Source organism: Panthera uncia, chromosome B1, assembly GCF_023721935.1.
Source record: "Panthera uncia isolate 11264 chromosome B1, Puncia_PCG_1.0, whole genome shotgun sequence".
NCBI classification, from domain to species: Eukaryota; Metazoa; Chordata; class Mammalia; order Carnivora; family Felidae; genus Panthera; species Panthera uncia.
Window position 1 is genome coordinate 6522498 of NC_064811.1, and position 27660 is coordinate 6550157.

At 52.6% G+C, this 27660-nt stretch overlaps 1 protein-coding gene across 3 annotated transcripts in view; it reads right to left on the bottom strand.

The window, feature by feature from the left end:
• The window catches only part of SLC2A9 (solute carrier family 2 member 9), a 255542-nt gene that overhangs the window by 98144 nt on the left and 129738 nt on the right, over window positions 1-27660 (bottom strand). For all 3 annotated transcript variants that reach the window (XM_049630307.1, XM_049630310.1, XM_049630309.1), the window contains one exon: window positions 19141-19273. In XM_049630307.1, coding sequence (XP_049486264.1) covers window positions 19141-19273 — 133 coding nt within the window. The remainder of the gene's footprint in view (window positions 1-19140; window positions 19274-27660) is intronic.

Here is a 27660-nt window from a genome sequence, read left to right on the forward strand (position 1 = left end):
TTTAGGTGATTTCTACATCTTGGTTACTGTGAATAGTAAATACTTAAATCCTGCAATGAACATTTAAGAGTGCTGATATCTCTGTGAGATCCTGATTTCAATGCTTTGGGATAAATGTCCAGACATGGGACTGCTGGGTCACATATGATATCCGTTTCTCATTTCTAGAGAACCACCATACTGTTTTCCAGAGTGGCTGCACCATTTTGGATTCCCACCAACAGTGTGCAAGGGTTCCAATTTCTCTACATCCTCGCCAACACTTGCCTTTGCATTTCTGATAATAGCCATCCTGTCAGTGTGAAGTGATATCTCACTGTGGTTTTGATTTGCATTTCCCTGATGATTAGTGATGCTGAATTTTTTTCCATGTACCCATTGGTAAAGTGTATGTCTTCTTTGGAGAAATATCTATCCAGGTTCTTTGCCCAGTTTTAAATAAGGTTATTAGATATTTGGCTATTGAATTGCAGAAGTTCCTTATATTTTTTGGATATTAATCCCTTATTAGATATACGTTTTGCTAATATTTTCTACCATTCCATAGGTTACCTTTGCCCCTGTTGATTACTTCCTTTGCTGTGAAGATGCATTGTAATCTGACACAGTTCTCCTATCCCTTTTTGCTGTCTCTGCTTTCATCACATCCAAGAAATCACTGCCAAAACCAATATTCTGAAGCTTTCTCCCTGTTTTCTTCTAGCAGTTTTATGGTTTCAGGACTTACATTTAAGTCTACAATTTATTTTGAGTTGATTTTTGTGTATGGTGTTAGCTAAGGGTCCAACTTCATTCTTTTGCATAGAGATGACCAGTTTTCCAGTTATCTAGCATCCAGAAGACACTACAGTCCACAGCCAACATCATGTTCAATGGTGGGAGACTGAAAGCCTTTTCTCTAAGGTCAGGAAGAAGGCAAGGATAGCCACTCTCATCACTTCTATTCAGAAATCCTAGCCAGAGCGACTAGGTGAGAAAAAGAAAGAAAAGGCATCCAAATTAGAAAGGAAGAAGTAAAATTATCCTTGCTTGCAGACTACACGACTGTATAAAGACTTCACCAAAAAATCTGCTAGAACTAAACAAATGGATTCAGTCAAGTTGTAGGACACAAAAGCAACAGGCAAAAATCAGTTGCATTTCTACACACTAACAAAAAATTACCCAAAGAGGAAATTCAAAAAATCATCTCCTTTACAATTGCATCAAAAAGAAGAAAATACTTAGGAATAAGGTTGACTAAGGAGGAGAAACACTTATACGCTGAAAATTATAAAACACTGATGAAAAAAAATTAAAGGAGACACAAAGAAATGGAAAGACATCCTATGTTCATGGATTGGAAGATTTAATATTGTTAAAATGACCATATTACCTACAGATTCAATGCCATCCTATTAAAATCTCAATGGCATATTTTGCAGAAATAGAAAAATTAATAAACCACCGGAGACCAGGAATGGCCAAAACAACCCTGAGAAAGAAGAACAAAGCAGGATGCATCATGCTTCCTGATCTCAACATACACTGCAAAGCTACAGTACGTCCAACAGTATGATAGGGGCATAAAAAAGACAGACACGTAGACCAGTGGAACAGAAGACAGAGACCAGAAACAAGCCCGCGGTGGTACAGCCGACTGATCTTCAACAAGCTGTGGTCCTCAAATGGGCAAAATGGCAAGGTGGCCCAGGGTTCACGCCGGGGTGAGAGAGAGCTGGGGCACAACAGATGTCCCCCCACATGACTTGGGGAGTCACTTGGCAGCTAAAACCTCAGTTGTCTTCTGCAATGAATTAGAGTGAACAGCGCCAACACCAGCAAGACTAGCCAACGTGCCTAGAAGGCTACTCTGTTTCAGAGGGTACTCGTGAGAATCAATCGACCGACATGTGTCTGTTGGGTGATAAGCCAGGGATTATCCTTGATGGACAACAGCTGTTAGTAGCAGATTTCCCAGGTAGAAACAGTGGAAGTATTCATTAAAAATAAGAACAAAAACAAAAACGAGCCAACGGCAACAACAAAAACAGGCATCCTCCCTGGTCAGTGTCTTCCCTAAGAAGCCGTATGTATTCATGGGTTTTTGATCAACTCTCCACCATGTGGGTGGATTCCTGCCCTGTCCCTTCACCCCCTTATGTCAACTCATCCTTCCACCCCAGCACAACTGCCACCTTTTCCAGGAAGCTGTCCTGGTGTCCCCCCACCAGCCCCATGGAGCTCTGTGCCCTTTCCTTCGTAGCTCCTGATACGGGGCCATCTCACACTCGTTGTCACGTGAACCTGGTTCCCGTCTGACCCCCTCGCTGACTGCTTGCTTCAGGACTCGGGGGCCCTGTCTGGTTTGGCTCCATACTCTATCCCCCGGGGTTTAGCACTGTGCCTGGCACACAACAAAAACTCCATAAATACGTGCGCACGGAATGAACAGTGACTCCAGGAGATGACCCACAACTCAGACTCCTTTACGATGGCCTCTCCCGAGCTGCACTTCAGGCTCATGCTTTCAGCTCCTACTGAGGGTCCACACGAGGAAAATCAGAGAAATGTTAACTAACTAAAATGTAAATAAAAAATTGAAACTAAAAGAGAAAAGAAAAATCGTTGAAAAGTATTTTTTGCAACTGCTTTGACTTTAGTTTAAGACTCGATTACGTGTCCCAAGACTCCCTCTGGAGGGTCTCTTGTAATAAGCGGTTTTCACAGTCGTGTGTAACTCAACTCTCTCTCTCCTGAGGAACTGATATGCTTGTCATAAAGAAAGAGTCTGTGGAGAAACCGGTTCCTTTCTTGCCCTGGCTTCCAGGACGCTCAGAGACTAACGACAGGATGCTTCCCATGACAGAGTCAATTTCCAGGCACTGTTCTAAGCCCTTCATGTGGACCAAATCGCTTAAGAATTCAAAACAATCCAATAAGACTAGTGCCTCAGACAGGGGAACCAAACGAAAGGCTGCACAGAGCTAGAGAACAGCTATGCAGGGCTGTGAGCCCGATCCACCTGGCTCAGAAAAGCTGAGCTCCTAACCTGCACCGTGTGCCACCACCTGGTATATCTGATGAATCTGGCAGGGGCTCTTCCTTCTCCTTCCAGGGCCCTGAGGTCAATCTATAACACACACGCTCCCCCCCCCCCCCCCACACACACACACAGCGCCTATGTGCTTTGTCAGCTGTCTCAGCTTTCCCTTGATTTCTGTAAGGCAGAAGATGAAGTCACTAATACTTAATGAAAAAGAGAAAACAAGAGGCCTGGAAGGTGTGGCCTGGCGGGGTGGACCTTCACCCTCCAGTATCTCCATCCCTATGAAAAGGACCCTGTGGCCAGACTCCCTCTCAGCTTTGCGGTGCTCTCCCACATGCCAGAGAGAAGGATTATAAAAGTTACTGCCACTCTTCCTCCAACAAACCACGGACACGGGAACGGAAGGCTGATGGCAGGGGCTGGGTGCAGACAACCACGGTTGACCGGCAGGTTAGACCCCAACGGGGCCACCATCAAATGTGTGACAGCATCATGAAGCTGATAGGGTTTGGGTGGGCTGGTCCTCCCCCAAACTTGGCCCAAAGCTCCCCTCCTGGTCCTTTGGGGGACAGGAGGGGGCGATGACAAGCACGGTGGATCACGGGCAGGAGAAAGGGCTCTGTCCCAGCCCAAGCCCTGACTTGCCCGGTGGCTTCAGACGAGACTCACCGATCCGGTCTCAGTTCCACCTCAGCACAATGAAGGCACTGCACTGGCATGACCTCATTTCTAATTTCTGAAGGCTACAGGAGGCCTCCTTGTCTAAGCTGAGCTCAGCTACTCCCCTCCAGTCACATTCCACTGGAGCCAAACATCCTCATGCTTTTGGGTCACATCATGTGTTTCCCAGATTCTGTGGTTTTATGGACAAACATCCAGACTTTGGTCTCAGACAAGCTTGAGTTCAAGAACTGGCCCCACTACTTACCAACTGAGTGGCTTCTGGCAGGTCATCCCAACCTTCCCAGCCTCTATTTTCTCAACTGGAATGTGGGGGTAAGAACATAATCTCTCAGAGTTGGAGAACGCTGTGAGAGGTAGGCCACTGGCACATGCCCGCGTGCCCCAGGCCCTTAGCACGTGACAAGTCCATTTGTCCTCCCTTCTCTCACAACACTGCATAGATTTAGGATGCCTTCTGCCTGTGTCTATAAAAAAGAAGTTTATTTACTTTTGAGAGACAGAGAGTGCAAGCAGGGAGGGATGGGAGGGAGGACAGAGGACCCAAAGCAAGCTCTATGCTGACAGTAGCAAGCCTGATGTGGGACCTGAACTCACAAACTGAGCCACGAGATCATGACCTGAGCCAAAGTCAGATGCTCAACCGACTGAGCCACCCAGGCACCCAGTCCTCTGCCTGTGTCTTAAGTTGGCATCATTTATTTATGTAGCCAACACACATTTATTGAGCCCCTACTATATTCCAAAAGATAGGTCGCCACGCCCTAATGTCATTACTAGTGCTTGAGATTTGATTTTAGAGAAAGGGCAGCCTTCAGATAGTTTGTTGTTGGACACTGTTCAGACGGTCTCCGCATCTGACTAGACCCGCTGTGAACTGGAGCCTTCAAAGCATGAAGAGCCTATGCCTTTACTGAGCACTTTGTAGAAACGCCTTCTCCGGTTCCTTCCGTCTGAGGACACATCCAAACATCCCCACCTGCATGCCTTCCGCCACCTGGGGAGGGGCTGCAAGGAAGACATGGAATGGGGCTTTAATTTTGTTTTTATTTATTTATTTTGAGAGACAGCACGCGTGCAGGAGGGGCAGAGAGAGGGAGAAGCTGAGAGTCCCAAGCAGCATCTGCACTGTCCGCACAGAGCCCAGCTTGGCGGTCGGACCCACGGACTGTGAGATCACAACCTGAGCCCAATTCAAGAGTCAGACGCTTAACCGACAGAGCCACCCAGGCGCTGGGACTTTATATCTATGCTTTGCGTGGACTTCAAAGTCCTTGCCCGCAGGAAGACCTCTCGGGTGCAGAGGTAGAAACTTCCCAGGCATAAGCATCAGAAGGTCCAGAGTAATGATCTGACACATCTCCCCGGCAGAACCACCGGCCCGTGGAATAAGGCTGCCTCAGTCTGGTCTCTCCCTCTTAGCCTTGTCCTCGGGTCGAATCTGCTCCGCGTTTCCGGGGCCAGTGAGCCTCTGACTGCCGCGGAGCACAGGGCTGGAAGGAGCGGCCGGAGCACACCCGTTGGTGCTAGGGGCGCTCTGGCTGAACAACTGCTCAGGGGGCACCTACTGCGTGCCAGGCCCTGCTCTCCACACTGGGGCTTCAGCCCGGAGCTAACAGGAAAAGTCTCCGCCCTCAGGGAGCTCCCGGAGGAAACCTACCAAACAAATTAGCATATGAACGCACAATGTCCGGTACTCAGCACTAAGAAGAAAATCAACCGGGGTGAGTGACAGTGAAGCGGAGAGAACGCCGACCGAGTTACCGTAATTGGGGAAGCTGTTCTGGGGGAGACGCCCCTTCAGCAGAGACCCACACGGGGTGTTGGGGGGCACCGGTGTGCAGACGTCTGGGGAAGGGGCCTTCTGGCGGAAGGAGCCCGCGCCAAGGGCCGAGGGGAGCGCTGCCTGGGGCATCCCACCATTTCCTATTTGCGTCAGAGTCTGCCCCCTGTGTGGCCTGCAGACCACACTCCCTGGGCTCCCACGGAGCTGATTCCCGGTGCGCCCACCCGTGAGCGGCGCTGACGTGGGTCCTAAGGGAGGAGGAAGAAAGAGTCTCTCCCGCCCCTGGTCCAGCCCCCAGCACCATGACTTCTGGTGGCTCCTGCCTCGGAGACTGAGGTCCCCACATCCTCTGTGGCCACGACACCGGCCACACTCGCGCCGGCAGCTCCAGCATCCTCTTGGCAGCCACGACGTGCTGGCTACAGTGTCGGTGAGGTGAGGCGGGGGGACCCTGCCTGACTCCTCCTGCTTCCCCTGCCCCACACCCCCCTGCATTCAGTACTTCTCTGAAGGGCTCTTCCTGACTTCCCCAGTGGAACACCGACCAGGGCGTTAGCTCTGTGACCTCGACATCCCTCTGCATCTTTGTGTCCTCATCTGTGAAAAAGGAGCAGGAACACCGCAGGCGGTTTTTGATGAGGGTTAAAGCAGTGCGTGCAGCATACTTAACCTCTGTTAGCTTCCTGGCGCTGCTGTAACAAATCGCCACAAACGTGGTGACTTCAGACAACGTGGATGTATCCTCTCGCGGTTCTGGAAGTCAGAATCTGCAGTGGGTCTCAGTGCGCTAACATCAAGGTGTTGCGAGGGCTGTTCCTTCTGGAGGCTCTAGGGGAGGGTGTATATCCTTGCCTTTTCCAGATTCCATCGTCGGCTGGCATTCCTTGGCTTGTGGCCCCTTCCTTCATCTGCAAAGCCAGCAACCTCGGGCCAAACCCTTCTCGTGCTGCTGCCCTGTCTGGCTCTCTCTCTCTCTCTCTGGCTCTCTCTCTCTCTCCTGCCTTCCTCTTCCAGGACAAGAATCCTGGTGTTTACGTGGGCCCGCTTGGATAATCCAGGCTAATCGCCCCATCTCAAAAGTCAGTTGGTTAGCAACCTTAATTCCATCTGTGATCTCAATTCCTTTGTCCTGTAACCTATGACATCCACAGGTTCTGGGAACTAGGATGAGGACATCCTTCAGAGGGGATATTGTTCTGCCTCCCACACTAGCACATGCTAGGAACTCAAATGGTAGAGACAATTTTGAACCCAGTTCGTATTCATCGTTCTGTGTCATCTTACTATCCCTCAGATGAAAGGCAGCCACTCCAGCAAGGACCCTTGTGACCACCCTGTTGTGTGTGCCTGTGGGTAGCAGACCCTGGCACTTGCTTTCAGGAGCCCTGGGACCGAAACTACTTCTGTCCCAACATGCCATGTTCTGACCTCAGAAGCCGGTGCTGGACTAGCCTGAACAAAGCATCTCGCCCGGTTCTGATTACATGGGCAGAGAAGCCACAGAGAGGTGGTGTGACAGGACCAGGGCTCCTGACCCTGGCCAGTGTGGAACAGTGGATTCTGTGGTCTCTCTCAGTATCTGCCATCTGAAAGGGCTCGCCAAGACAGATGCCTGGGAAAGAACTGGCAGGAACACTCCGGTGGTGCACATGTTGTTCCGGACGTGTGCTGTTGAGCATTTTCTGCCAGCGGGATCTCCCCTGCAGACAATCCAGTCAAAGCTGATGAGTCTCGGGGCCCCGAGTTTGGGGCTCAAGAGTCTCCCTTCCACTCTCCCCTGTAGGGAGCTCCTCAGCTCATAAAACATTAAATGGGCATCCTTGTCATTTCATTAAATGCCCAGTCTGTGAAGAATGAGTTACGGGATATTTGGGGAGCTGTTCTGGGATGTGTTCCACTCCCCAGATACACCCATGGATCCCCCTCTACTCATTAGAGCGGCAGGATCTCAATCAGTGAGTCCTGAGAGGGGGCAAATATTTCATGCTGCCTCCTCCTAGGAGGTGGGGCTGTTCTTCCAAAACCTCATCTCCATCCTTCTCATAGAGGACCTTGTGAGAGGCCAGATGGGAGGGAACTCTTCTGGGAGTCAGGGTCCTGGTTTTTGAGCTCCAGCTCCATAAATGGTCAGGCTAGGCTGTCAAGCGAGTTAGTTCCCAAACCTCTCTGGGTTGAGTTGCTCATCTGTGGAAAAAGGACAGGCCCAGCTGTCTTCACCCTGCCCAGGAATTCTGGGAAATTCAGTACTGTTAATGACCTTTCACAGGTGAATGGTCTTCAACAGATCAGAGCACACTTTCGAGGCCTTGATTTCTTTTCTTGTCTATTCAATCCATAGCCAACAACAGTCTGTTCTGGATGCAGGGGACATGGCACTTAAGGAGACACACTCCCTGCCCTGGAGAGGCTCACTGTATGGGAAGGGAGAGCGCCAGAAAGAGGCAGTGATGCCACAGTGTGGCCAGTACCGGAGATGACTAGGCTAGTAAGGGATGGCGTGGGACCGTGATGGCTAAGGTTATGTGCCAGCACGTCTGGGCCACGGCACCCAGACACAGCTGATCCTTGAACTGCATGGGTCCACTTAGACGTGCATTTTTAAATAAATACAGTATACATTTGCATTTTCTCATCCTTACAATTTTCTTTTCTCTAGCTTACTTCCTGGTAAAAATACAACATATAATATATATATAACACCCCAAATATGTGTCAATTAACTATTCCTGTTATCGGCAAGGCTTCTGGTCAACAGTTGGTTATTAGTAGTTAAGTTTTTGAGGAATCGAAAGTCATACACGGCTTTTCAACCATGCAGGGGGTCAGCAGCCCAGCCCCCACATTTTTTTACAGTCAACTATATTTGGTCAAACACCACATGTGGTGTTTGTGGTCTAGACGTTGTGGTGAAGATAGTTTTTAGACGAGAGTAACATTTACATCAGTAGACTCTGAGCAAAGCAGATTATTCCCCATAATGTGAGTGGGCCTCATCCAATCAGTCGAAGGCCTGAAGAGAAAAGACCTAGCTCCACGGAGGAAGAGGGAGCTCTGCCACCAGATGGCCTCAGACCCACTCTTCCCTGGGGCTCCAGCCTGCCAGGCCGCCCTGCAGATTTGGACTTGCTGATGGCCACAATCATATGAGCCAATTCCGTGAAATAAGTCTCTCTCTCTCTGTATGTGTATGTGTACATATATTTTATGTTTACACAGACATACACTCTGCTGGTTCTGTCTCTCTGCAGAACCCTGACTAACACAGGGCCATCCCGTCCCTGCTGGGGACCTCACGGAAGGTGTCCCTCCACCTCACTCCTTAGTTGAGTGCACTGTTCTAGTGGCCTCTAGGAGGGCGGTGGCCAGGAGAACGTGCCCACAGACCCCCGACCGCAGGCGGCGAACACACAGGGGCCACAGCGCTTCGCTCTGCAAACCGTCGCACGGAACGGCCTGCGTGTCCAGGCCATACTGTTCCGGGACTGCTCCCAGACGATGGCAGAGCACAGCAGGGAAACTAAGGCACCCTTGCTCTAGGGACCCAGGGCTCCTCTGGGGCTGACGCTGCCGGCCCAGTCCCTCCCTTCCCCACTGGGGGTCCGACGAGCATCACGGTCCATCAGCTGCCTCCACGCTCCTTACACAGGCACGAACTCCAATAAAAGCCCCACCACTTAGTCCACTCGGTATCCGCTCCTCGGAGAACCCGGAGAGACACGGTCAGAGACTCGGACGCCGCCGCCCGAGCCCCGTGGGGAAGCAGTGAGCCTCCTGCAGGCGTAAGCTGCACGAAAGGAAGATGAGCTTTCCCATGAGCAGCATCCCCGGCCTCCGAGGCAGGCCCAGTGTCACAAATAGCCGGAGGACCTTGGTGACGCCCAGTGGCTCTGTGGGACCCCAAGGCCTTGGCGGGGTCCAGGGTGTTCGTGGCCCCTACGGGAGGTTGTTTCCTTCACCCTCTCCACCAGGACCTACTTGATACACCATGAATGTTTGTCAACTGGCCAATTTCAGCCACGTGATTACAACCACTGCACCCGATGCGGCTGCACGTTTTTGCACGTCACAAAGCACTGTCACGTCCGTGATCTCATCTGAGCGTCCTTCTGGGCCCTGGAGATGGGCACCGTGTTCCTCCCATTTCACAGAGGGGAGAGCCGAGTCTGTGTCCGAGACGATGGACAGCTCGCCTGGGCTCGCGGCTACCGAGCGGGGAAGCAGAGGCAGCGCCCAGCCCAGCAGACTCTCCATCCGCCCTGGGCCCACAGCGTGGCACCGTGGTCCCCGGGGGCCCCCAGACAGCCAGGGCGCGTCAGAACAGCAGCGGCGAGATTGCCAGGTACGCGGAGGAAGGAAAGCGCGTTAACGGCTGACACCAAAGTGTCTGAGGGCAAGAAGTGACTTGGCTGAGAGAAGTATCTTAACAAACCTCTTAAGTGGAAGGTGTCTGCTGAACGTGCGTGCGGTTTAATTCCAGCTTTGGAAGGGAAGGGACGCTAGTGGGAGAGGAATAGGAGTCCCAGGTCCACCTGGGAGGCAGAGGGGACAGTGGGTAGCGGTGAGAGGGGAAGCGGAGGGTGCTGAGTGGTAGAGCCTCGTTCCTGGGGCCCTTTCCGAAACCTTCGATACAGCCCTGAAATGCTCCAGTGACGCAGGGTGTGTGCCTGCTGTTATGGTGTTTGAGGAAAGCAAAGTAGGGGCCAAAGTTCAAGTTGGGGTTTTTACGACGCGAGCCAGAGCAGCATGCAAGGAGGCTGGTGCCCACGACAGTTCAGAGCCCAGAAATGCTCAGGATTTCCAAGATACCTTCAAGAGGTGGACCTTCCCTGTGCCGGAACCTTCCCTGTGCCGGAAAACTGGGGCCGCAGGCAATTCCTCCGGCTCTCGGGGCACGGAGCCCCCCAGCAGACTCAGGGCTGCCCAGATCAGCAGCAACCACAGACACGATACGGAAAGCATCCCCCGCCTGGCCGGAACCCTCGGCAATTCTCTGAACTTAAAGGGCTCAGTCACACTCTGGAAGGAAGCGTGTGGGCAACTTCCGGATGGGCCTGTGTGCTCTGGGAGCTCCGGTGGCGGTTTCTGAGCTGTGTTTTCCTGCTCCTTTTGGCCCTTGGGCATTTTGTAGGAAGGCGCCTGGTCCTTTGCCGGACCGCCCAGCCCACGAGCAGGCTCTCCGGCCAGGGAAAAGGGAGCCCCGAGAGACTGTTACTCCAGGGGCAATGGGGGGAGGCGCTCAGAGGTGGCTCATCCCGTCTCACACTATAACCGTGAAAACAGCACCAATGGAGGAGGGCCCGATCCTCCAACAGCAGGTGACTGTGCTGCCAGGGGCGGGGATGAGACCTCAGAGGGACCGTGTTTCCTCCCCCTCCTGCCAAGTCCCTCTACCAAGTTCAGGAGGTGGCACCATCTTGCCAGCTGGCAAGTGTGGGCACAGGGCACTCCAACTGCCCCGCCCCCCTCTCCAGTCATCTCCGGGGGACCCGGCGTGTCAGGAGTCCCCCGGTAAGAGCAGGGCCAGGGCTCCCTTCCCAGGCACGTGGCTTCGTTTCCGGCAGATGCATCTGGTGGGCAGGAGGCCGCAGGGACACAGACGGTCCTCCCTCACCAAGAGCCCAGCCAGCACAAGGCACAGCCGTCACAGATCAGTGATCTCACTGCCTGCCTTCCTCCCGTGCTGTCCTGCTCGTTTCTGTTATTTCCACACTTTCATGGTCACGTGGATGTTTTGTATGCTCTATTTCGCCCCACTGAGCACTAGGTCCTAAGGGTGACTTCATAATGCTATAATCGTTTTATAATTGCTAAAACAAGGGAATCAAGTTGGGAGATAGAATTTTTAGGTTTCGAATGCAGATACGCAATTACTTAACCCTTCTGTGATGTAATAGATGCAAATGTGGAGTTGAACCCTGGCTCAGATATAGGGAATCACGGTACTGCGGAAGAAATTTTCTGGGCCGTAAGTACAGAAACCAAGGGGTCAACTATGTTTTGCTGATATACTTGTGTGTATGCAAATGCCACGTGTCACAATTACAAACACACACACACACACACACACACACACACACAAGGCAGCACACAGCACTTTAACGACCCTGGGTTCGGAGTGAGGCAAACTGGGTTTGAACCCCATTTCTGTCTCTAGCCATCGGGCCGCAGGCCAAGCCCTCAGCCTCTGAATGTGTCCCTCCTGGAGGCCTGTGGCGTCTGAAAGACTCGCAGGGGCCAAGGAGGGCAGGTCGGAAGCACTTGACAGTTTACATCAACAGAATGGTGTGGGAAAGAAAAACCCTTGAAAGCTTCATGCACAAAGACCTTTTGCACAACCACTAATTGTAAAGAAAAAGAGAAACAATCAGAATGCCCAGCCATTTAGAGAGTCAAGTAAAAACAAATGTTTAACTATCTTTAAAATTGAGATAAAGTAGTGTTTCAGTCTTAACTGATTTTCCTCACTTAACCTGATGTATGAGTTTGCTTTGCTCCCGTAATAAATCACCACAAACTAGGGGCTTGCGACAGCACAAAGTTTTTATGTGACAGTTTTGGAGGCCAGAAGTCCAGAATGGGTCCCGTGGGGCTAACACCAAGGTGTCACAGCGCTGTGACCCTTCTGGAGGCTCCAGGGGAGAAACCGGCCTGCTGGCCATTTCCAGCCCCAAGAGGTGCACCTGCAGGACGCCCTCGGTCTCCCTCTACCTCTGACCCCCGCTTCCACGGCCACGTCTCCTTCTCCGACCCCGTCCTTCCTCCCCTTTCACTTACATGGAGCCTTGTGACGCTCCTGGGTTCGTCCAGACAACCCGGGAAAACCGGCCCCACCTCAAGATCCTTATGTTAATCACATCAGCACGGTCCCCGGTGCCATGTGCACTGCCACTCACAGGGTCTGAGGATCAGGATGTGGTCCCACGTGGGGGCCGTTATTCTGCCAACCACACGTGACAACACAAAAACGGTCATGAGGAGACATGCTCAGGACACAAGAGGGGCGGTGTGCATAAAAGCAGCCTAGTATATGAATCCCCATGATGGTCCCCATGTAAACAAGACAGAAATGTCACGAATGACAGACAAAGCTCTGGTATAAATGACAGTTGATTTGTAAGAGGGATGGAGATGGGAGTGATTTTCCTCCCGCAACGTTAAACAAATTCTTTTATTCCCAGAGCAAAAAATTTCACTCGCTTTAGCCACAGAATCCCTTTCTTTGAAGGCAAGGTGACACAGAAGGGCAGAAGCATACGATCCCCTTTTATGGGCACAACACTTTACAGTTGACAAAGCCCTCCTCCCACACACGCCATTCTTCTTTTTTTAACGTGTACTTACTTATTTTGAGAGACAGCATGGGTGCATGCGCGTGCACACTCATGTGAACAGGGGAGGGGAGAGGAGAGAGGGAGAGAGAGAGAGAATCCCAAGCAGGCTCCTCCCTGTCAACACAGAGCCCAAAGTGGGGCTCGATCCCATGAACTGTGATATCATGACCTTGGTTGCTTAACCAACTGAGCTAACCAGGCATCCACCCCCCCATACCCCATCCTACTTGAACTTGTCGACCTCGCCCTAAAACAGGACCCGGACTAGGAAACCAAGGCCGAGAGAAGGTTGGTGGGCAGGGCGCTGGGACCTGACGGAGCCTGTCCTCCTGGCAGTTTCCATTGGCTCTTCCCAGTCCCACCCAGCGCTCAACAGGTCTAGAAATGAGAACTCCCCACTTCTGTAAGTAGTGTGTTCTATTCTTACATCTCCTTGCTGTGGCTTCTCCCCTCCGGTCTGAATCTTTTACCCCAAATAAGGCTGCTTTTTCTTCCCCTCAAGAGCCTCTCAGTGTCATCTCTTCTTTACATGGAACTGGACAGGCTGGTAGCAGAGAGGATGGCCACCATCCTGGGCCATGAGTTGGGAGGGGTCTGGGGAGGGCACTAGAACCTCAGGAGGAACAGGGGATTCTCACATCATGGTGAGTCCTTTAGGGCAGAGCCTGAGACCTGCAGGCTGTGGCTGCTCTGGGCTTTCAGCTAGCTCTGCCTCCGTGCAGAGGGTCCGTGCAGACCCCATAGCCTGGACCTCAGACCTGGCCACCCAGGAAATCCGTGCTCCTCTGGAAGGCAGTTGTCGCAATGGTTTGGGGAAATTTTGTGTTTTCCACTCACCTCTGACATGAATTCATTTAGATATACTTTCTTCTTGCCTTAATAAAAACTAGACCCGTTGTAACCAAGGTAGGGTACTTCACCCCTAGCACAGAAGAGTGAAATCAGCAGTCTTCGACAAAGGCCACCATGGGGCCTCACTTCCATTCTCTGGGCATGTGACCTTGCCTCCTGCATGTTTCTGGCCATCTCTGGACTGTGGAACAGCCCCTCAGTCCAGCTCAGGTCACTGAGACATACTATAGATAAGGGGCACTGTGACATTCCCGAGGCACTAGGCATCATTAGAAACGTTAACGGGAGGCAGCTGATTGCACCAGAAGGTGGTAGACGGTCCTCACAGGGCTGCCATGGAGGTTTCAGGAATAATAAATGAAGGCGGTTCCCATTAATTTCGGGGCTTTGGCTTAACAGAGTGGGTTCCGGTAGCTTATTTCCACAGCTCACTCAGCCTCACCTTTAACCATCATATAGCTGTTGCAACGGTGCCATCCTGAAGGAGCCACCAGCCTTCAGAGTGCCCAAAGTGCCTTGGCTCAGCTAGTCCCAGCCAACAGGACTTCAGGAGCTCCCGTTCCACACTGGGGCAGAGCCCGCCAGGGGCCAGATTCTCTCATTCCTTCTCTCCTTCCTTAGGAGCAGCCCTGACTCTTTGTGGCCAGGGCACATTAATTAATTAATTACACTTCCCAGGCTCCCTGGCAGTTAGAAGAGGACAGACAATCACATTCTGACCAAACAGACACAGAGTATGTGAGACTCCAAGGAGAATTCTTAACTACACAGGAAAGTGATAATCCCTCCCTCTCACCCTCCTTCCCCTGGCCAGAATGCAGGTGTGAGAGCAGCCACTTTGGACCATGAGGCAACCTTCTGAGGATGGCAGATGGAGACAATGAAAGGAATGAGGTCCCTGATACCATGGAGAATCATAACAGCTGTAGACCGCCTACCTTCAACACTTTCTGATGTGAGAGAGAAATAAACTTCCAATTTGTCTAAGACGCTGTCATCTGGGGTTTCTATCATAAGGTGGTGGACCTGAGTCCTGACATACACACACCTTTCTCTCCGAAAAGAGCAAAAGAAACAAACTTCCCTTGATCATGATGCCAACCAAAATTACAATGGCAGGTGACAATGGACAGTCTTCCTTTTCTGTTAAGGCCAGGGTCCTAGCCCAGAACTGGCTGCTAAATGCCATGGAAACACACTCCATCCCACCCACAAAATAACAACAACAACGCGAATTGCTTTCTCCTTATCTGAGCTCTCTGCCGAGTCTATATGCCTGACTGGGCTTCTGGCAGCAAAGGCCAATATGGACCACAGGGGAGGGGTGATGCAGCACGGCCAGGAAGGGAGCTTCCAGAAGTATCACTCCTTCTGGTGATGGGCATCTGCTACCTTTCCTCTCTTGCCTATATCCTTTTCCTGAAGCTCTCCTCCCGTGGTCCCTGTAATTCTAGTAGAGATGTCAGCCAAACCTCATGGCCCTCCATCCCCAATCACCAGACTAGATAGTAACCTGGACTGGCCAATCAAGGAATTCTAATGCCCAGGGGAGCAATCAGTACAAGGATGGCCATGGGACCTAAGAAGGGCCAATTAGAGTTCTTTCGTTTAGCGGTTGAGATGCGTGCTATGTGAAAAGGAATCTCTCTCCTACTCAGTGTCATAAAGCCGGAGCCACTCAGGACTGTCTTGATGCCAGGTGGAGAAAGCTCGTCTAAGAAGGAAGCCAATGAATCCTGAGAATGTCTAGGATTTGTTGAGCGAGAGGGAGATGGTACCTTCACGGCTTGGTCTTAGCTCCTGGATCCCACCATGCCTGAAGGAAACCCAGTCCCTCACCCCCTATCACGAGGAAGAACCCTTATTGTTCACTCCTGACACCACTGTCCTCCTGAAGGGGCATTTCATCACTGTGTCCTTCACTCTGTCTCTGCCCACCCCTCGCTCACTCTTCCCCAGGAGATGGGAACGCAGTGGGTTAACTGGTAAGTTGGGGAGAGAGATGGTCTGCATGGCTTAGCTCCTCTCTTTCATTTGAGGATCTGCCTGGCTGGAGGAACACACACTCTCTCTTCTGTGTTCTCGGTTTTTCAGGGCACACCTGCCCGGGAGCCCATGAGTGAGTACTTAGCTCAGTTCATGAGTACTGCCTTATGAGGCTCTCCTGGCCCTCAGACCTAATGCCAATTGACCGAGGAGTCTTTATCCACACGGAAGGCGGCATTTTTACCCACTCCTCTATCCATCTTTCGTCTGCTGTCAAACTGGGGCCGGAAAGAGGGGTGTTAATTTGGGGGGACCTCAAATACCACTCATACAGCCAGGACTTCAAGGGTTCCTTTTTGCTCAGGCTGCATTGTCTAGCTCTTACAACCCAAGGGGTCCTGATCAATGCAACTTTCCTGACCCCAGTGACTGAAGCATTGCCCTATCACATTGCCTGTACTAACATTTCATTTCTATCAGTTAAATATCCCCCCTTTCTCACAGTGCAAGTTTGGGCGGTCTCCCCTACTTTTAGGTTCTGGGGGCTTCTCCTCAACTGACAAGAGGGGCATCAATAAATGAGACCCAGCTGGAGCTAGGGATGGGGGCGGGGTGGGGTAGGAAAGCCTGGAAGGGGGCTGCTGTGGTGTGGATGGGTTGCGTCGATGGCCCCGGTTCATGACCTCCCGACGTGTGTGTCCTTTGCTCTGTAACTGCTACCCCCTCCCGCTCCGACTGTGGGTTTGACCACGGGAGTTACGGTGGCCAGAAGGATTTTAGCTGATTTGAAGCTCGAGAAGCCGCTCGTGTTTTCCACCTCCTCTCTGGGCTCTGCGCTCTCGGTGAGAATGCGCCCGGGGCCCGGCCTGCTGGAGGATGAGCACGCGGCCCAGAGGTGAGACCGGCCTGGATCCGCCAGCTGACCACCAGCCACGCCGGACAACTTCTGCTAAGGCAAGAGGAACCGCAAGGTCAGGCCCTGTCGGGATGGACAGAACTTCACGGCCCGCTGCAGACCTGGGACGATAAATGCCATTGTCTTAAGCCGGCGAGCTTCAAGGCGGTTTGCTCTGTGGTGTTGTCTCAGCAGCTGACCGCTGCGGGACCCCTTCCCCCCAAATTACCAACAGACCAGACAAGGCGCATCTCCCATCGAGCCAGGCAACACAACGGAGTGTGCTTTACTTGCGCTCAGGGCTTCCAGAGCCAGACTATCAGTGCCACCATGTGCAAGCTCCGTGTCCTTTGTCAACTTATCCCGTCTTCGGTTTTTGGTTTGTTTGTTTTGTTTTAAAACGAGAGTAATAATGTGATCTGCTTTCCACGGTTGGGAGGTTTTAAGGGTCTAATACATGCGAAGTGCTCAGGATGATAACAGTTCTCAATACAGATGAGCTACCAATGGGGACATCCATCTCTCTTACCCTTCCCCTCGCCTCCTGGGGGGCTGGGATGCCGTCTTGGGTCCCCCGCTCTCCCCATCACCTGGCAGAGTGCCAGCACAGTAAATACCTGTTGTTTGCTGAGTGTCTGGAGTGAAACCCCACTTTTATTGGCACAGATGCGAATTTCAAAATTCTCTTTCAACCTAGGCCAGCGTCTTTGTTCTTTGTATAAAGCACACATGTAATATTTATCATTTTTCTTAATAACTAGACTTCTCCCTCCCTCCCTCCCTCCCCCCCTCCTGTGCTGTGAAGCAAACCTTTTAAGCCGTCTTCACTGTCTGCACATACACTCACTGCCCATTCCAAACGTACGTAATTGATGCATTTCCTGCGGGTTCTTGCCGACGAGGCCAGGAGGGATGGGACTGGAGGAATCGTCACCTTCCACCGACCCCCAGCCTGGCTGCTTTTGGCACTAGGATCCCCCGGCTCTTTCTCAGCCACATTAGTGTCGCTCCAGAGCCTTCCCCATCTGACAATCAGCCGCCTCCTCTGCAGCCTGACTTCTGGATGGCTGGTCTCCCCACAGGCCCCATGGGAAGTCCCCTGGAACACGACCCCCTGATGCCCCTCTGAGCGTGAGTGGGGTGGGAGGTAAAGTCTCCTCTGGTTCCAGTCCTTTTCCTGATGCTCACGGCTGTAGGATGGGGAGGGCCAGGGGCCCCTGACGGGGGACAGGCCTCAAGTTCCACCCCCACCGTATGCACGGAACCGTGAGATCATGACCTGAACCAAAACCAGGAGTCAGACGCTTAACCGACTAAACCACCCATGTGCTCCCTCCCCCGCCCCCGATCGTATTTTTAAAGGCCTCTAGAAACCAAAAACCAAGAACCACAGCCTTGGGCAGATCACCTCAGCCCTGTAAGCCTCAGTTCCTTTGCCTAAACAGTGAAAGTAATGATAATATTTCCTGATGTCATGTTTTTACAGGAATGCTGTAAATGAGAAAATGGATCCCAGCCACAAACTGCTAGGCAAGTGGAGGCAACTGTTAATATCTCGTTTGTTAATTCAGAAAATACTGAGGCTGTGTGGATTTAAAAAGGGTTGCACAAATTGTATTAAGTAAAGGCTACGTAATTCTCAATTTTTTTCTTGGACGTGGACACTAGTGCAATTTAGATCAGAGGACAGGGTACGGATAAGGAAAGGGACCGAGTTCTCAGAATGACAGCAAATGTTCCTGCAAACCTTATATATATCATGTAATTTCATCACCCTTATGACAAGCCCAGAGGGACGTTCCTATCGTTTCCTTCCACAGATGAAGGTTAGAAGACCAGGTCAGGCGGCAGAGCTGGGGACGGGAGGGCAGCCCTGGTACACCCAGCCCCTCCTGCTTAACGAGGGTGCCGTCAGTGTCTCCTTTTACAAGAAGACGGGGGTGTTCATTCTACGTCGTCTGTGTCTGGGCAAAATGGTTTTGCCTTTCCGGGGCACTGTGGGAACGCCTCTGATTCTGAATGCTTTGCATCTGACCCGGCACCTCACCGTTCAGGAGCTTTAAGGACAGCGAACTAAGACCAGTCCCAAGCCCCATCGTGGATGTCCTGTTTCTCTCCTGTAGAGTGAGCACGCTCTGTCTCCCTCGCAGGCTGCTGGCACCCAGCCCCGTGCTGGCGGGACACGGGTGCTCCTTCTGCACTTGTGTATTTCCTTTCCTTGGGAATGTTAGGACAGCAGAACCCAGGAGTGAAGAAGAGAGGAGGGGTGAGGAGAGAGCCAAGAAAGACCTAAACCGCTAAGAAGTCAGGCTGTCTCTGAGGTTGGGACCAATGGGGAGACAGACACCACCCAGAAGCGAGCAGACCTGGGTCTTATCCTTCTCTGTCTTGGGTTTTCCAGCTTCCCTGTGTGATGTGTGTCCCCGCTGCAGGCTGCCGGGAGGATGAATCAATACAGGGTGTCCAGGGGCACCCAGCACAGTGCCTGCAGAGAAGGATGGCCCCAGGTCCCAGAGCGCCCTGCAGCGCTGACCCCCACGAACAGGCTGGAGCTATGCAGGAAAGGCCACGGGTGCCCTACCTTTCTCGGCTCCGGCCTGGTCGTGCTTCTCAAAGAGCAGGTAGCGGGGGCTCTCGGGGAGAAAAGGCAGGGTCACCAGCTGGACCAAGGCAGGGACAGCGATCACTCCAAACAGGTATGGCCAGGTGCTCTCCTGAAGGGAGAAAGAGGAGGCCGATGAATGGCTGTGGCCTTCAGTCATCCAGCTGCGAGTGGGCCCCTGGGCCAAGCGGTGTCAGCTCTGTGCAGAAGACCCTCCAGCACCAGTGGGATCCCCACGAACAAAGGCTGAGAGAGGGAACGGACGCTGGTTTAGCACCAGCCCCACGTGTCTGGCATTGTCCACGCACGAGGTCGGTCCATTCTCAGAACCACCTGTGAGGTGGTGACCTGTGAGATTTAGGGGGACCAAGACCACTCAGGGATATCAGAGCTGACCAATGCCAGGATTCTGGGAGGGCATCATGGTGAGCCTGAACGGGCTCCACTCCTTCCTGGTCGTGTGGCCCTGGAAACCATGCTCGTGGCCCCTCGAAATCTCTGTCTCTTCACCTGTGGGACGGGGACAGCCATGGCCACCTTGCAGCTTGTCCCGAGTGCGCAATCGGATAGCACTTGGGCTGTGGGGCCTGGTGCACAGCAGATGCACAGAAGAAACTGCTGTCTCCATTGATGCCAGTCCCCAGACGCCTCCCAGGCAGGAGAGACCCCACCCAGGCTGGTCCTGTCCCAGGACACACGGGGAAGGTAGTGGCTGGAGCTTCCCTGATTCCCACGGGTGAGCGTGGTGGGGCTGGCAGGGATTCTTCCCGGTCCGGGGCCAGGGAAAGCAAGCAGGGCCCTACAGCCTGAGCTACACAAGGGGCATCTGGGCCACTGGGAGCAGCGCCAGTCGCCTTAACGCCGCTGAAGCGCAGCAGCGGCTGTTCCTAGGTGATTAAGGCAGCTTCTTCCTGAGCCGCTTTGTTTTTCAACTCCAGTTTACCAAGGAAGCTCTCCCCATGCCTCTGCTGGAAGAGAATGCCAATGGGAGGCAGTTCTGATGGGGAGAAAGCAAAATGCTCAATGCCAAATTCTTGACATGCTTTATTTCCTTAGAAAGAGAAAGGAGACCAGCAAGGAGGCACGTTCACCTGAAGAGACTTTGCAAGATGGGCCAAGGGAGGCTCAGCCGGCTTCAGGTCAGGTCCTACTGGAAGCATGTCCCTGGGGTCCCAAGCACCCTCGGGGACAGAATCCCCTCTAGTGTTCTCCCAGGGCTGGCTCCCTACAGAGGCCCTTGAGGCCAGAGGCCCCGGTAAGTTTTCAGTCCCCGAATCACAAGAGGGTGCAGCAGGCAGGGACCCCTGGAGCACAGAGCAGGCCAAGTGGCTGGAGAAGGACTATGACCAGGTCCTGATCTTCAAGGGACCTTCGATCCTACTGCCCTGTGTAAAATAGCAATTTATGTTCACAAAACTCCTCTGATGTCACCACCGCCCTGAGGGAACCTCCAGGCTAATGTCAGCTCTGGGTTTGGTGAGAACTCGGGGTGAGAGACAAGACCGGGTTGGGGGTGGGGCAAAAGGCAGACTAGTGGGGACGGGGGGGGGGGGGGGGCGGGAAGGGGGGGGGCGCGCAGGGCGGGGGGGGGGGGGGGGGGGGGGGCGGGGGGGGGGGGGGGGGGAGGGAAGGGAGGGCTGCCAGAGGGAGCTGGGATGGTCAGGGACTGCCCACAGGTATGGGCTTCCAATATTTTGGGTTAGAAAAGAGCCACGGCCTTGCAACTTTGTGAACACACTAAAAACCACTTTAAAAGGGTGGATTTTACAGTAGGTGAGTTATATCTCAATTTTTTTGAAAGACCAAGGAACAAAGAAAAATGATGTACACATAAGTAGAATTTTGGCTATGCCTTTTTTGGTGTGAGTATGTTGTTGTTGATTCTGTTTTTCCTTCGAGTTTACCTGCTGTCTCAGTAACAGCAAACACAGAAAGCTTGTGGTGGGGGGGGCAGGTGCGGTGGGAAGACAGGGGAATTAACCCAATTAAGCTCCTATTAATGTGCCAGGCGTGGCGTGGGTTTGTCACACAATTGTCTCATTTCGCCTCCCAGCAGCCAGAGAGGCCAGAGCTGTTGCTGCACGTTCGAGATGTGAAGACAGAAAAGCCCACACGGAGGCCTGCCAGCCAGGAGGTGCAGAGAAGGAAGTAGCCAAGCCCTTCCCCTAGCATCTAAAGAGAGGCGACCTTCCAGGGTAAGATCCTTGGACCTGCGGAAGGGCGGAAGGAGAGGAGCTGGAAGGGCAGATCTGGAGTAGGAATAGCACCTACGACTGTGCAGAGGCCTGATCCACCCGGATTCACTGGGAAACGAGAACCGCAGTGGGAATGTAGGGCCAGGGGATGCTAGAGACACGGGAGTACAGACACTGGAGGCTGGTCATGGGCGGTCTGCAGCCATTCCATGGCACTTGGACGTGGCTCTGAGGACATCCAGGAACTGTGCAAGGGTCTGCACACCCAAATGGGATGCACACCCTCCACTTCCTTGCGTCTACAGTCCGGCATTTCTGTCACGCTGTCAGTGAGTGCACGGAGTGGATTTCTAGTATTACTGACAAGCCAAGTCTCTGGTATAGCCTGGGATCCGTGATATCGTAAATGGAAGGACGTGTAGAATCTTTCCTAAGGACATCACTCTGGTGGCTGCGCTCTGGTCTCTACCTCCTGAGAAAAGCAGGTATTACTGACCTCAGGGCGGGTGACCCCTAGCTTGGGATGCTAACAGTGTTTGCAGCGGGGAAGGAGAAGGGCAGGAATATTCAGAGTAGAGCTCGGGCGACATTTTACTCAGGGAGGGCTGAGCCTAGCCAACAGTGGAGTTCATGAACTCAGTGCCTACAAAATCCCAAATCCCATAGCCGTCTGACCTTGAATCCTGCCTCGATCCCCAGTTCTCTGTGGCCCTTGGCAACCTGACTGCTTATGCTTCAGTCTTCCTGTCTGTACAATGGGGATAACACTAATGCCTCTTCACAGGTTGTCAGGAGGGTTACGTGAGCTAATAGATTTATCAAGTGCCCAGCACAGGACCCTGTGCACTGCAAGCATTCAACAGACAAGAGTGGTCTTTATCATGAACTGTGGTGAGAAGCACATTATGTAGATTATCTCCCTGAATTTCCACAATAGCCCTCTGAGGTACAGACCAGGATCACGCTCATGTTACAGAAATATTCACTGCAGCACAGAGAGGTTAAGTGGTTCATTGAAGCCACAATCCCATCACAGAGCCATGACTAAACAATAGGTCTTGGGCCCAAGAATCTAAGTTCTAATCCATGAAGCCTGACCACAGGTGCCTCAGTCACCGGTGGGGGGGGGGGGGGGGGGGGAGTGGGGATAGCACGAGGCTTCCCGACCCAGGGGATCTGATCTTCTTCCATTGCTTCAGGCCAAAGAATCCTAAGTGGCCCTCCACGGTGCTCTTGGGCATTTGGTCCTGCACAGAGCCAAGGACTCAGCATTTCACACCACACTTAGAGGGCAGAGACCCTGCCCAGTACAGAGTATCTACAGGAGAAACACATGAGTATGGGAAGTGGCTTTTGTACACACTGGTCACCTTCACACAGACCCCCTTGGCAAGAGCAGAGGACAGCCTCTAACTTTCTTTGTTAGAAGTTGTTCAAAACAGAAGGCATGTTTTAAATTTTTTAATGTTCATTTATTTATTTGGAGAGACAGAAAGAGAGATCAAGCAGGGGAGGGGCAGAGAGAGAAGGAAAGAGAGAGAATCCCAAGCAGGCTTCATGCTACCAGTGCAGAGCCCGATGCAGGGCTTGAACTCACAGACCATGAGATCATGACTTGAGCCGAAATCACGAGTGGGCCACTTAACCGACTGAGCCACCCAGGCACCCCGAGAAGGCGTGTTGTAAAGAATATGTATCACTCGCCTAGCACAGGACCACGAGGGGCTACAGAAAGTCAATCTCAGATGAGTCTTTGTAATGCCGGTTAGGGCCTCCTGCGTTCCATAGAGCACAAGGTCAGAGTTCTTACACCTGCTCATTTCACTCGGGAGGAGAGAAAAATGCATCATCTTGTTGGCCAGGGTGACTTTCAATTCCCTCTCAGGTAAAGTTGAGTGGGTCACACAATAACCCAATGACCGTGTTCTTGAATCTGCAAGGTTTCCTTTGTAAAACAGACCTCCTGGTCACATTGCCCGTGAGCTGTCGATGACTTCAGGCCTTTCCATAAACAATATCCTCCCAGACTCTGATACGACTGCACAAAATGTTGAGTAGAGTTGGAACCAGTGCCCTTACCCCAAGTCAAGTTCTTCTGAAGGACATCACTGTGTGCCCTCCATGTGCAGACGAGCAGGACAGGGACAGTGACACTGGCAGGCACACATGCCACCAATGAGACAGGCTCCCAGGGCCACAACTCAGTGCTTCTGGCAGCAAGAAGGGGAAGAAGGAAGCCTGTCCCACAAAGCCAGCCAGGGATGAAATGAAGTATTTTTCTATTTCATCATATTTAGCATCTGATGATGGTAACGGCTAAATGTTTATGGAGCGTTCCATGTGCCAAGCTCCACACTCGGTGCTCCACAAATACAACACGTGTTAAAGATACATAATTCATGATGCCGTCAAAGTACAACCTGGTTTTTATCTCCTACGTTTCTTTAAAGTTTAATTGGTGGGGGGGGGGGGGGCGTGCCTGGGTGGCTCAGTTGGCTAAGCGTCTGACTTCAGCTCAGGTCATGATCTCACGGTTTGTGAGTTTCAGCCCCACATCGGGCTCTGTGCTGACAGCTCGGAGCCTGGAGCCTGCTTGGGATTCTGTGTCTCCCTTTCTCTCTTCCCCTCCCCCCACTCATGCTCTCTCTCTTAAAAATAAATAAACATTAAACATTTAAAAAAATAATAAAGTTTAATTGGCGAGGGGTGCTCTTCTCTGCCCCCCCCCCCCGGGGGCCTCAACCTTAGGAGACAGATAGTCTCGGGGTGACAGTTTCAAAATAACAATCAAAATCAACCTGAGTGAACGGCAGGTTTTCCGTCTCCTAGTCCAAGCCTGCTCTGGACTTGGAGCCACGGTGGAAAGAATTGGAGGACAGGGGGTTGGGAGGGGGAGGCGGGGAGGGGGCTGCTTCTCATTTCCCTCCCTCTCCTTTCTTCCCTCTGCCACTTCCGGCCAGTGTGCTCTCCCTCCAGTCCATCCCTGGGACCACCCCTCCCCGTGGAGTTCCTCTGACCCAGGAGTTTGCATCTCCTCTGCAGCCAGGAGGAATCCAGGGTCGTGCGCTGTCGTGAAAGCTGCACCGGTACTGGTACTGAAATCCAGCCCACGCTGGTCTCCAAGCTAAGGGCCCACGGAGCAGGCTTACTAATTACGCCTCTCATTTTCTGTATTACTGATGCTTTGGCATCTTGGGTCCTTACTGATCCTGTAGGCTTCCCCTTCCCGTCATAGTAAACAACTTGCCTGAGAGCATGTCTTTCCCTTGCAAACCAACCAGAGCCCATGCCCCCAGTGACTTCCTTTATCCAACTGTCACACATAAGCCCACGTTCTTCCCACCCTAAGTTACCGGAAGGTCAGATACCAGACACCCAGACAGCCCCTGCGGCCCAGAGCTGGCCTGAGATCATTCAAACCATGCAGTCCTAAACTTGTTCCAGCTGCCTACCCTGCCCTGCCCATTCCTTGATGCAGAAACCACAACAAAGCTCAGGCCTTGTTCTCCCCTCCCTCCTGCTTCCTGATGGACCCCGGTGCCCGCCCTGTGTGGCCCTGCATGGGGTGGCACCGGAATGGTGAATAACAAACTCTTCTTCCAAAAGCAGCGGCCACATGTCTGTCACCTCAGCATAGCCGATAAAAGCCAATCCCAGGTACGTTTTGGGGGCAGCGGGGCCACCCCTCCCCCAGACACATGCAGGTTCTTGCTGCAGGCGACCGCTCACTTCGCCCTGAGCCCCCGGCCCTTCCAGGCCACCTCTCCTGGTTCTCCTCCAGCTTCCTTGAGCACCTGGGGACGTGAGCCCAGCCTTTTTTCTATCTCCAGGACTTCCCCTAGGACGATGGGTCTTAAACTTAGCTGTGCATTGGAATCCCCTGGAGAGATTTAAAAACTGCTCATGCCCATTGTCTCCCACACTTGGAGATTTGAGGCTGGCTGGTCTGGGAGTGTGGCCTGGGTGCCAGGCTGGGTGCCAGGCCATCTTCAGATGGCCCCAGGGGCAGTGAGAGCCACTGGCCTTGGGTCTCCCCTCTATCCACTGGCAGTGGATGGCAGTGCAGGACCCAGAACTGAGGGGCTCATTCTCCAACAGCCAGGAGTGTGGTTGGCTGTTGACCTTGGAGGATGCTTTTTCCACCGAGGCTGCCCACCCCTCCCCAGGAGCAACCTGCATGCAGGGGCTGGCTGATGTGGGGACGCATAGGCCTGCCTGTCCTCCTCTGTCTGGAAATGGAACAATCGAGGGGCCCTCCAGGTCCAGAGCCAGGCCTGGATCCCTGTATGACTGAGGGCAGCTCACCTTCCCCGTCTGAGTTTGACTCCCTCACTCTCTGGCAGGGGTTGAGCTGAACACACTTCCCCATCAGCTTCCTGCCCACCAACGTCCATCTCAGGGTCTCTTTGCCAGGACACCCAACCCAATCCCACCTGTGGACCCAATGCCTCCAAAGGTCCACGTCCAGCCCTCGTCTCTGCCTGGGGCTCCTCTCATGGCCAGTCGCCTGGGGGCAGCGCCACTGATAACTCTTGGTTCCACGTCCGAGCACAGGGGCTGTCACCTCCCGGCCCACCCAGGCCTACCCCTGGATCCCCACCTGTCCAGGAACCCAATTCAGGAACCTAGTCTCTCCACGCCTGCCGTTGACCCTCAGCTGCCATCTGACTGGCTGCCTGCCCTATGTCCCTGTTGGCTGTTTCTCAACCTTCCTCACATGCATTCTGCCCCTTCCTCCTTGCTAGGACTGGCCTTGGGGCACGTTCTTCCCCCGGTTCGCCTGGATTCCTGCAGCAGAATCTCAACTGTGCCCAAACCCTCCGCATTCCGTTCCATCACTCACAGCCTCAGTGATCCTTCCGGAAAGTGGATGTGGTGTTCTAAGTTACTTCTCTAAGACCATCCAGTGGCTTCCCTCTGCCCTGAGGGTCAAGCCCAAATCTCTTAGCTGGGAATCCCAAACCCTGTCTAATAAGAACCCTGCTATGACGCCAGCCTTGCCTTGGGCTGGACAGAGGTCCATGCGCCTCGGCTCTGCTCCTGCAGATCGGTGAGCCTCCCTGATTCTAAGAGCTGATGCCACGCCCTTGAATGTGCTGTTCCCTTTCCCGGGAATGCCTCCGCCTTACCCATACAGCAACTGTCTACCCTTCCAAGTTTAGCATTCCCACCCATAGATAACGTCTCTACCAGGTACAGAATCCCATGAGAGCATTTGTTAACTCATGTAGCAATGGATTTCTTTCCGGGTGTTTCTCTCTGACTAGACCAGCTCCTCGGGCCCTTCCCCTGCCGTGTTCTTTCATGTTTCGGCCCAGTGCCTGGGCATGGCAGGTGTCCAGTTAAAGCTTGCTGACTGAGCGCTGGGTAGGGTGAATGGCGCAGGTCAGTGATGGTTGCTGCAAGAGACGGAGACGGTGAAATAACACACATCTCTGCTTAGCTATCATTATTATTTTAAACTTATTTATTTATTTTGAGAGAGAGAGAGACTGAAAGAGAGAGATTGATTGAGAGATTGAGAACATGTGCGAGCAGGGAGGCGCAGACAGAGAGAGGGAGACAGAGAATCTTAAACGGGCTCTGCGCTCTCACTGCAGAGGCTCAAACGCACAAACTGTGAGACCATGACCTGAGCTAAAATCAAGAGTTGGACACTTCACCGACTGAGCCACTGAGGTGCCCCGTTTATATTTTTTAATGCTCCAACTTCTCAAATGGCATCCTATTAAAGGGCTGAAATACCATAAGTAATATTCCCCTTTGAGGTACTATTATAATTTCCAGACTATAAAGGGGAAAACTGAGGCCCAGAAAGGTCAGGCAATTCATGCACAGTCCACATGAGAAATTGAGGGGTGCAGGCGAATGAGAGCCTGGCTCTTCTGATTCCTGCATGGGGCTCCTTACGTGACATTATTCCCAGCAGGACGCAGTTCTCAGAGCAAAGCGATACCACATCACCTTCCCTCATGGAGGCTTCTAGGTGAATAGAGAATTTATATGCAGATCATATTAGCTACGACCAGTCCTGCTTCCCCCCGGAGAGTTCTACACGGAAGCCATCAGAGATCACTCAAGCTGAACTCCAATGGCTCCTACTATTACCAAAACATCATGAGGACCCCGTCAAGGCAAGACGCCAGAGCAAGCATCAGCCATTCCATAAGGAGAAACAGTGCGGAAACTGGTGCTCACCTTCAGAAGGGATGCCGACTGAGACCTGCGAATGCCCCTTGCTTGTCGAGCTGGGTTTCACAAGGGAATCAGCATCAGTCAACAAACGTGCATGGAATCCTTTGAC